This window comes from Erigeron canadensis, chromosome 5 (genome assembly GCF_010389155.1).
Source record: "Erigeron canadensis isolate Cc75 chromosome 5, C_canadensis_v1, whole genome shotgun sequence".
NCBI lineage: Eukaryota > Viridiplantae > Streptophyta > Magnoliopsida > Asterales > Asteraceae > Erigeron > Erigeron canadensis.
The window spans coordinates 33,378,583-33,390,867 of record NC_057765.1 but is presented as its reverse complement, the minus strand read 5'-3'; the positions used below and the strand labels follow the sequence as shown (position 1 = coordinate 33,390,867).

General features: G+C 31.2%; 1 protein-coding gene across 1 annotated transcript; it reads left to right on the top strand.

Moving 5' to 3' along the window:
• The first annotated feature begins 9,381 nt into the window (after nucleotides 1-9,381).
• Nucleotides 9,382-11,003, top strand: LOC122600755. The gene has a single exon (XM_043773511.1). The coding sequence runs from the start codon at nucleotides 9,507-9,509 to the stop codon at nucleotides 10,752-10,754; it is 1,248 nt and encodes a 415-aa protein (XP_043629446.1). The 5' UTR covers nucleotides 9,382-9,506; the 3' UTR covers nucleotides 10,755-11,003.
• Nucleotides 11,004-12,285: the final 1,282 nt, after the last annotated feature.

The following is a 12,285-nucleotide window of genomic DNA, read 5'->3' as shown; positions in this document are numbered from 1 at the left end:
AGGCATCCAAGGAGCATAACACATCTTTATTGAATTTCATTACTAGAAGCATCAATACAAAATCGTCTAATAATGCCAAATATGCGAGTCATGTTATTAACTAGAAGAGTAAGGTGACATTGGCCTACTATAAACTATACATATATTGGTTCTGTTCTCATATAATCGTGAATCCCCATTATATCATAGTATCATACGCCTTGACCCATAAATGACCAAGGTATCCCATTCGACTGCAGAAAACGACGAATATAGGCCACTGCGATACAGTTTGTTTGAATTTCTAAGCCTACTGTTTCATAAATGTTGTTCACATTTTATGGTAATATATGATGTACAATTATTGTATTTTTGTATCCTGTATAGTTGTTTCTGATAACATCCAGTCATCCACAATTCATTGAATTGATCTATATACATCTCAATAATTCAACATTATCTTGCCAAACTGGATACAACACTCTTATTTTTGCTTTTCTTCAAAATTCTGAAGTTACAATTCTAGTTTTGAAGGATACTTTCTATATGCCTTGTTTTGTAGGAAAAAGTTAAATTGGTTTTTGAATTTATTGCATTTGGTTTGAACTGTTTATGAATAGTATTGTATGATACTTATTTTGTTTGGTCTTGACTAGTTCATATTTATGCTATTGAATTGACTTCCACTATTTTTCTTGATTGGAAAATAGTCGTATTGTAGTTGTTTGGTTATGACATCTTATTTGGATGATAAAAAAAACAAGTCCTAAAGTGAAATGACCTATCAAATACTACTGGGAACTTTGAAATGTAAAATCAGTCAATAATTAATCCTTCAAATCAATTTGAAGCACAAGGAATGTATCACAACCAAATGTGAACATTTAAACCAAGATGAAAGGAAAGACCGAAATAACTCACAAGTCTCAATCAACTAGAACTATGGAAAGCTACTACGTTGAACGATTTTCTTCTAGGATACTGCCTCTATCTGCACAAATAACATACATATCGAATTCATTTAGCGGTTACTTTGGTAGTATCAGCTATAATGGGCTTGCTTAACTTGGTTTTCGTTGGTCTTTCTAACTTTTCACACTTATCAACTATCAAGTATTCCTGTTTAAACCTTTGGCTAATCTTTTGGGTGGGCTACGTCCATCTCATTAAAGTTTTACCTGTATTTATTAGTGTATGTGACATGGGCTCACGTTTTGTGAATCTTGTCGGGTAAATCGCCTGCTCAAGAAAAATAGCAAACCAATTAAATTTGAATCTGTTTGGGTTTTCAAATCGTGCCACGCTTTTTGCTGGACGATTGTCCTTAGCATATTTTGTTCTAGAACGTCCTTGTTTAAATCTAAAACCGCTGTTGGTTTTAGAATTAGTTCGGTTAGCATTAGCATTTTCGTATTAGTATCGATTTTATCTTTAAGAACTTGAATATTTACATTATGATCGGTGTTCTAGCAGTGTACCTATCTGATTCTAGCAGCACTACTTACCTTATTAAATCAATAACATACACTATTTGACGCCTCTATCACTACCATCCCGCTGTCATCACTATCAATGCATTGCATTTGCGCGGGTACTCCTCAAGTGAATATATATATATATATACTATGGGAAAAGTGAATATAAGGTTGTCTAGCATTTAAGCTTAGGTGTGAAACCCCTAACATACAAATTTTTTAATATTTTATGATTAATGAATAAATACTTGGGCCCCATAATTTTATGGATTAATACAAAATATGTAAGGATAACTGCAAAAAATATAAATGAACTTTACTCAATTTCACGAAATTAGCAATATCCTTTGAAAGTTTTACTTTCTAGAAAGCATCTTTTGTTTATTAGCAGAAAAAGTAACATCTGACCTGGTAACCTGCTGACGTGTCAGCTTGATTTTTAATTCACAAAATTAGAAATGAACCTTGGATGAATTCACAGAACTAGCAATGTTATTAATTAATTAATAATAATAATAATAATAACAAATATACTTATCTTTTTATATAATAAAGATTAATTAATAATAATAATAATAACAAATATTATTTTCAATGTCACATACTGCTCTAAATCACTAATCCGCCGCCATTTATTGTATACTTATCTTTTTATATAATAAAGATTCATTCTTTGGTGTACGCATGATTTTTATGTTATTATGAAGATATTCTTTTTTATTTATGAGATGATCAACTTCATATAAATGTATCAAATCTATTATATAGAATATTAATATGTGATATATTTTATTTAGCTTATCATTGAACTTTATTATTACTTGATATATATATGTTAGTTATTAAAAAATGGAAGTTGATTGTGCACCGAACCGCGTTGGCCTAATATGGTTCGAAGGTTATAAAAAGGGGGATTCGGGTTTGTGTTTTATTGGCGATTCCCCAAAGATAGGGCAATGCCTTTTTACGCCAAGAAAGTGTTTTAGTGCTTGCATATTTCGAGATGGATAATGATTAATCAACCTAATTGATGTGCCTAAAGGTATGCCTAATAATAAGATGATGACATGTGGAAAAATCAGGGGGCAAGATTAAGAAAGAGAATTAGTGGAATCCATATGTCAAATTTCTAAGGTTTTAAGTTGATTTTTAGGCATATGAGTTAGGTTGATTAATCATTTTCCTTTGGGGATATATGTAATTCTCCATAATAATAATAATAATAATAATAATAATAATAATAATAATAATAATAATAATAATAATAATAATAGTAATAATAATAAGAACAACAACAACAAATATACTCATTATATTAATGATATTTAAATTAAGTTTTAAGTAAATTATAATGTAATTATGTATGGATACCTGAAAACATCTCAGTATCAATGTCAATGACTCGCAATATTCACTAATCAGATAACTGAGTGAGACGATTCAGATTTCAGTTGAACAAATAAAGTGAAGATAAATGCATGAAAACTAAATGACTGAAATATATAATGCTAAATAGAGTATCAAATATTAATTTATCTATTAGATTTATTTTGAAAATAGAAAGTAATTATTCACTGTATTATTATTATTACTATTTATAAAAGTGTTTTTATTATTATTGTTATTATTATTATTATTATTATTAATTAAAATAATAACATTGTTAATTTTGTGAATTCATCTAAAGTTTATTTCTAATTCTGTGAATTAAAAATGAAACTGACACATCAGCAGGTTATCAGGTCAAATGTTACTTTTTCTGCTAATAAACAAAAGATGTTTTCTAAAAAGTAAAGTTTTCAAAGAATATTGTTAATTTCGTGAAATCGAGTAAGTTTATTTTCATTTTCTACAGTTATCCCAATATATAAGCATTCCATAATTAAGCATAGGTACCTAAAAGTCTTATATTACCATCCCTGTGTAAGCATTCCACAATTAACTATGAACCCCACATATATATATATATATATATATATATATATATATATATATATATATATATATATATATATATATATATATATATATATATATATAAATTAATTAATTAATCAGTGAAATAGTGAGGGAATATAGATTGGAGTGGCTCATGGTCAATTGATCATGGGTTGGACCGGTGTTTTATCTTTTGGCAAGAACTAGATAGAATAGAACTGTAGGTAGGGAATCATGGATATGTATATGTATGTGTGTAATCACCATTGCGGCAGCCTTATTATACATCCAGGGTATACCACTGTGCCCTTCCCACAATTGACAAGCCTAACCACTGTGCCTTTCCCACAAAATTCATAAATATTACTCCCATTTTATTATTGTATACAGGAATTTATATTTATAAATGTCTAACAATTGTTAAAAATATCCTGGTGTTTTATTATACAGGACACGTTTTTAATTTTCATCTATTATGATTCTGTTCATGCAACTGTTTTGACAAAATGATTAAGGGGAAGACGATGTTAGCACGGGGTGCTTCCAAGGTGGCGTCTGGGGGATTTCTTTTAACTTTAGACGCGCGTTCAACGTGATATGAGAGGAAGTATAGGGGGTAATAAGGAGAGGGTGTTTTAGAAATAGTTAAAGAATAAGGAAAAACGTAACTCCTTATAAAGAGTGGCCTTATAATATCTGGTATTACAAAGTAGTCTATTAGAATTAGACTAGACTATTATACGAAACTTTCTTATATTGTGTCAGAAGACTTATCAATTGCTATATCCGCATATTTTTGAATCTTGATATTTGATTAAAATTCAATGGTCATGATCTCCTCAACTTGACTAGTTTTTTTTTTTTAATGGCAAAGATGAATTATTATTTCACATGCTAACAAGGTACTAGGAAATTACTCAACCAAAGTTCAAAATTACAACAAATTTGTAAAATTACATTAGTTAACTCAACTTGAAGGAACTTAAAGGAATCCCCTCCTTATATATATTGGTCAATTTGACCACGATAATGAAAACGTAAGTGTAATACTGTGGATGCAGGGTCGGAGCCACCTTATGCTGAGTGGTTCAACCATATCCTTCAATCCGTTCATCATGTACATTATTTCTCTTCAAAAACTTATTAACTCAAGAATACTTATGATCACCCTAATACGCATAAGGTTTTAGATTAACACCTTTGGATGAATTAATCATCTTTTAGCCTTTTTGATTGTACTAGAGCTTGATTTGTTTGTCTCTTTCTTTTTTGTTCCCTAAAATCTTGGCACAAATGCATTAAAATAACAGTGACAGCCCCCTATATATAGTTGTTTAGTATTTTATTTACGTGTAGGCCGGCTAATTAATTTTAACTTATTAATGCTAAAAACTGTGAAGAAATTAAGAGAAAAAGGAGATGTATACGGTGCTTAATAGTTAATTGTTTATGCTAGATTGGAAATCAAAACACACAAATACATATTCGCAGAAATATATATATACAGCATTTTGGACCTTTGTTGTATGCTTGTATTGATTCCCTGACTCCAGAGAGACCAACATGTCCTTGTCTCCTGAGAGAGACCATTCAATTCTTTCTCGAGCAATAAAAAGTATATGTCATTTTGGGGTTTTACTTCTTTAAGGATAAAAATGAATCTTATAATTTTCAAGTGACACTCTATTTCGTAAGTTTAAATTTTATAATTCTGCGATACCTTATTTGGTTATCTTCCCTTAAAAAAACGGAATTTGATTACAACTAATTATAATCTGATGCAAATACTTGATATCCAAGTATTACTATAAGAGAATGTGATCTTCTAATCGAGTCTTCTATGATATATAGCATTATCTGTCAAGACCATTTCCGACCCAAATCGTTACAAAAAGGTGAATGACATTTTCATCTTAAAATCAATCAATTGATGATAGAAGAAATAGTCGACAAACTTTATACACATATTTAGTGTTCAATTCCTTTTAGTTCCAATAATGGAATTTTGGTTTATAGCCAACAGTCTTGTCGTATTCGAGTAGGTCCATCAACTTAATAATCGTGTAATGTGTGAGTATATGTTTATTTACCCACAATAAAAATTTACCGTCCATTATTTTTAACTTTTGTGTAACTTGTCCTTTGTAGTTGGAAAAATTGACCCGAACCCTCACAGTGAGTTAAGTTATGAACTTGTAAGGTGTTTATTGCAATTTTGATGTTTTGACAATGACAACTGTTCAGTAAAAACTTGATATGGGGTTAACCGTGATTATTATAAAAAAGATTGTATTACACTATTACATCCAGGGTTTACACAAAATATGACTGAAAGTCTAATATTCACAGGGACGGATTTAGCATGGGGGCATTGGGAGCAACTGCCCCCACTCTAACTTTGATATTTTTTTATAAAAATTTATGATATATTTGAACTTTTACCCTTAAAAAAATTAAAAAAGAGAAGATTTGGGTGATAATGATAAAGAGATGAAGAAGATGATGATGGTTGAGATCGAAAGGAAATCTGATCCGATTTAGTCGGATTTTGTTAAAACTGATGACTGCCTTAGGATTTGAATCTAAAATCGCGAGCTAATATACCAAAGTTCTTTTGATTTACTGATGTGAATCTTCAATTTTTATAGAAAGTGATTGTTGTTGAAGGATTGTATATAGTATATGTTTTTTTCATCGGACCTGAAATGATCTAAAAGAAGCAGTTTTCTAAATGAATGTGTATGTATGTATGTATATAAATGATATATATTAATGTGTTTATGTATGTAGTGGATATACAGTATTCAGAGTTTTTTTCTAATTAATATAATATAGCTTTATAGGTCGTCTATTCAAAATAGAAAACTGTATATGTACATCAAATGTATAGTTGTATGACACCATCAATTTAAGGGTGTTGAAAGTTGGACTCCATGTGCTGATTTATAGGAACATTTGCAATTTTACAATAATTTTATAACTATAACTAAATACATAGAAAAATTAATATTATTTGTGTCTTCGTAGAAAAATTAGTATGAATCAATGAAATACAGTAATTACAATTAGTATGATATAAGATTATTTTCTTTTGCCCCCTCGTATGAAAATTTTTTGCTCCATCCCTGGATATTGAGTTAAAAGTAAGTTTTGTATACCACTAATTAAGTATCTTTTGGTTTATTTTTTCTTATGTAAAAATTATGGCCAATTTGATAAATTGTAAAGTTGGTTTGTAGTCCCAAGAGTTAGTTTATGAAAAGCAGTGACATATTTTAACTGATTTGGTGGTCAAATTTGTTAATAGAAAGATGCCCTCATAAAGAAGTGATGTTCTTTTAACGATACACATATTAAAGAAAAAAGTTGATACTTTATTATTCTTTTATATAAGTTTCAAAAGGAAATCTTTTACACGTGTGAGTTGTGACTTTAAGAAGAAACGAATAATAATTATGATCTATAGTGAACGTTTGTTGAAGTAAGTGTTCGATCTTACTAGTAAACCTATTAGGTTGTGCTATATGAAACCTAATTAATTTTGTTATATCTATCCATAAACTAAAACAGGATTTGTGGTCTTTTTTATCGATACATAAAACTATATTAAATTGACAAATGTTTTTTTAATCATATTTATTAAAATAAATCTATTTAATTATTTATAGGCAAAAACATATGATATCATATATACGATAGGATTTTTATAAGTTTCCTAAAGCTGTTAGGTTTCTATTTTTTCCCCCTCGCATCCAATAATTTTATGCTTGAGGTATTCTTTATTGTTTAGTCGATCATACCACAATTGTGAAATTATGATTCCATATTCTTAGATTATGTTATAATTTTGGTGGCACTCATCAGATACAATGGATTTTGTTAAAACACCTTAACTATTACCGACTTGACGGTAGAAAATGTTATCCCGGAAGTAATTGATCAGTCTATTTGTTTGTGCGTAATTCAAACGTGAGAAACACCTTCTTTTTTCAACTCCTTTGTTTTCCTAACCACTTGATATTTTACCATTATTGATCAAGAGGTTTCCATCACATATGTTTTTCTAGCTATAACTATATTCTTGGTATTTAAAAAGTTATTATTATTACTTATACTCTGTTATGTTATTGTTCACTGAATAAATAGATTACAATTTATATGTGTATATATATATATATGGGATGAGAATATAAGGCTATTAGACACTTAAGCTTGGGTGTTAGAAGCTCCCTACCAAACCTTTCCCTCCCATTGGGAGGTCGATCCCCCTTCCATCTTCTAATCTCCCTTTCATCTCCCTTTTCATCTCCCTTCTCATCTCTCTACATATATACTCCCTCCCCCCTTATAGATCGATTGAGATGAATATCTATCAGATCGGATTCATATTTAAAAACATTCAATGAAGATAAATATAATGTTAATTTTTAAAACTACAAAAACTTTTCACTTATAAAGAAACTGAAGCTCGTGAATCTAATCTTGCTTTATGTTTAAACCGTAATTAGCGAAAAAACGCGTATGATGTGTGCTAATTACACAACAAAAGGGTCCCGCACTAAGCAGATCTTAAATAGTCTTTCTCACCATACAACCTCCTTTATTGAAAAATGATATCAAGAAGAACCTACCAATGCTCGAACTCGAAACCTTATAGCAAACTCTCCCGGGACCCCGCATAACAGGTCTTAGTGAAATCTGTATATGAAATCTTAATCTGTAAACATATACCAAAGCAACGAAATAAGTTAAGGAAAATATTCAAGGAGGGATATATTCGCAATAAATAAATTGGCCAAAGTACTTTTTTCGTCCCTGTGGTTTTTTGAATAAGCATTTTTCATCCTCGCCATTAGCTTTTCGCTAAAATCGTCCCTGTGGTTTGCATTTCATCCCTGTCGTTATAACTTTGCCGTTAAACCCCTCACATGCAAGTCACGTGAGGGGCATTTTTGTCTTTTCATAGAGTTAAGTGCAAAAAACGTCCATGTGGTTTATCGTTTTTGCATTTTTCGTCCTTGCCGTTAACAATTCCAGGAAAAAATTTCAAAAAAGAAATAAAAACAAAAATTACCGTACCAATTTAATCCAAACAAAACAAAAACCTATATACCTATATTTGATGATATACTCAATCACTTTCAAATGCAACCACGTACATACAATATTTTAAATACCGGTAGTATACCCGTAATACCGGTATCGGAAGATACCCCGCTACAACTATTTCTGATATTTTCGGTATTACCGTTTCGGTACTTCCGGTATTCACATTTTTTATTTTTTGAATTTTTTTAAAATTATTTTTACAATACTTTAATGTTATTTTTTGTAATTTGTTATAAAGTACCTATTTGTTTTTTTTTTAGTGAATTCTAATTATATTTTGACTATTTTCGTTATATTGTAGTAACTTTTATAACATTTTAAAAAAAAATAAAATAAATTAAATTAGTTGTATCGGACGGTATTAAATTAGATCCTCATATGTAGGTGTATATATAGGTTTTTGATTTGAGTTTGTTTTGATTTTTGATTAAATTTTTGTTTGAAAGTTTGTTAAATTTAAGAATGAAAAATGCAAAAATGACAAACCATAAAGATGAATTTTGTACTTAACCATAGGAACAAATGGGTAAGAAGACATATATGCCCCTCACGTGCAAGGCACGTGAGGGGGTTAACGGACCTAAGGATGAAATGCAAACCACAGGAACGATTTTAGCCAAAAATTAACGACGAGGATATAAAGTGTTTATTCGAAAAACCACTGGGACGAAAAAAGTATTTTGGACAAATAACTTTGAACGAGAAAAAAAAAAGGAAAGCTAAAAAATGGAAATAAATTCAAGAGACAGCATATCCATGTGGGAGAATTAATAAAAGTTAAAATAGCTCCAGATACTTTCCATGTACCTTCCTGCCCAACAAAATTATATATTATTATTATTTTACACTTTCACTTATTTGGATTTATTATACAGAAAGCTTGGAGCCACATGACACTCCTACTATAATCATCTTCCTTATTTATATCACCTGCCACTACTCAAACCCTAAAATCTTTCATCAATTTCTCACTACATTCTATATCTATATTCTATAACAATAGTTATGGCTTCTGCTTGTCTGAATAGTATCTCGCCGGAGAATCTTCTAGATCGGTCACCCAACTATTCTTCATACACCTGGTTCAATCCTCGTCTGTCATCATCTTCTCCGGCGAAAAAACACTCTGACCTACCGGAAAATGTAGATCCGGCGAAGAAAATTTCCGATCTACCGGAAGATTCAGATCTGAAAGAGTTTGATGGTTTTGAGTTCAGCCTTCATGATCCTGCTACAATGCTGCCGGCTGATGAGCTGTTTTCCGACGGTAAACTTGTTCCGTTACATTTATCGGTTATTCGTCAGGAACCTGCCACGTCATCATCGGTCACAGTTTCATCATCATCAGGTGTAAATGTTAATATTACTTGTCCAGATACGCCGTTTTCTCGCCGTACAATCGCCGCCGGCGATTCATTCGCCGCTGATCCGTACTTGTTTTCTCCTAGAGCGCCACGGTGTTCCAGCCGTTGGAGAGAGCTTTTAGGTTTCGGTAATAAACGAGCTAATTCGTTACCGTCATCTCTTAACGGTAACAACTCTGTAACCGGAGTCAACGGAACTAACGGAGTTAACGCAGCAAGTAGGTCTATCAGACAGTTTCTTCACCGAAGTTCAAAATCATCAGATGCATCGTCATCTTCATTACTTAATCCTTTGCTAAAAGATTTAGATACAGAATCTGTATCTATATCTTCACGTCCGTCATTATCTTCATCCTCTTCAGGTCATGATTTAGACGACTTACCTCGTCTCTCTCTAGATTCCGATAAACCTTCAAAAGTCAACATCAACACATCAAACCGTCCAAAAACCAGGCTAGTGAAATGCAGAACCGATCAACGCGCCGCCACACGCGTCGGAAAAGCCACTCACCGCCGTTCAGCCGATACAACCGCCGCAGCAACAGCAACTGACCGTGGCGTATCGATAGATAGTCCGAGAATGAATTCATCAGGCAAAATAGTTTTTCATAGTTTGGAAAGAAGCTCAAGTAGTCCGAGTAGCTTAAACGGAGCTCCGAGATTTAAGCATAGAGGTATGGAGAGATCTTATTCGGCTAACGTCAGAATCACGCCGGTGTTAAACGTCCCGGTGTGTTCTCTCCGTGGCGGTTCAAAATCCGGCGGTGTTTTCGGTTTTCCGATATTTTCATCTCAACAGAAAAGAGAAGGTTCTAGTAATAACAATGCTAATATCTCCGGTCAAAACAGAAGTCAACGATTCATGAATTCCAAATCTCAAAAAGATTGATTTTAATTTAATTGATCCGAGATGTTTATTTTTATAAAAAAAATGGAAAATCTGATTTAGCTTTCTTTTTAGGACTTTTTTTTTCCAGTCAATGCAAGTTAGTTAGTGTAGGATGATAGCATTAGGCATCTAGCTTACTAGGTCTAGCATAATATTTTTTTTTTCTTTTTGTTTTTAATTTTGTTTTGTTATTTATGAGTTATATATGTATCTATTTTTGGTTTTAACGGATGATTATGATTTCTTATATGTTTAGAATGAGATTCTTCCCTATCTTTCTAAATTTAATAATGAAATGTTTACTGAAAGTAAATATTATGCTGTCGGTAAAGGAATCTGATACAATATTTGTTTATTAACTTGAACATGGGATTAAAAAGGTAGCATGTTAACGGAGTATTTCATATAGATAGTAAGATATACATATGTATCCGTTTATATTTAGAATTTTAGTATATAGTAATGAAAAGATATCGAAGATAATCCGATTTTTGATACTGTTGTGTTAGCAATAAATATTTAATGTAGTTAGTGGGGTTTGGAGTTATGTGAAAGGATGGCGACAGTTTATACGAATAATATTAAAATTTGAGTGTCAGGATGCCGGTGACTGGTGACAGCTTTGCCTTGCTTTGCTGCGCTACTAGCTGCCCATTTTCTATCCCCACCGTCCGTTTTTAACGTTTTATACAGTAACAAACAACCAAATATTTTACCATATAATTTGTATGTATTTGTATTACTCTTTACATTAGTATTTAGTTACCGTTTGGATGTTGTATATGGTGCATTGTTAGGATATAGAAATTACTAAGGTTATATACATATAGAAATTTGGAAATTAGTTTTTAAAACTCACTAAAAAGGATATGGATTTGATTTTATGATGGAATAGATAAGATGATGACTGTTTAATAATATTAACACTTGTCTCAACTACTCTTAAAACAATGAACAAACATGGAATGAATAAAAAGATTTTAGTTATACAACACCAACTAGAGTACCATATATATAGTCCATATGCCAGTTTGCACACCCCAACAACACAAATCGTGCATGAGAACATGCACATCCCCGTAAATTAAAGATGTTTACAGTATGTTTGAAACTGTAAAAAAAAAAAAGTAATAGTATCTCTTTGTTACTCAAAAGATAGAAAACGTACGATTTTATGGGCAAAATTTGAAAATTCTTTGACTGGGATCTTACAAGAGACATGGTTGTATTAATGCTGCTTCAAACAATTATTGCATGTACCACCCCCCACTGTGTCCAGAAATTATTGACATTGGAACTTATAACTTAAGCATTATTTTTTCCAACTTTTAATTTTATCATCATACTTTACATTCAAACCAATGCTTCAACCTAAAGCAAAATAATTCTTTCTTTGTGGCGTTTTGCCATACATTTCATGGGACAAACGTACATTTACAGACATAATATAGCTTCCTTAAAGTATTGTATTCTGAATTGTGTAAAGTTTTCATGTAATTTCTAAAATAGTAGACAAGCTCGTAACATTATT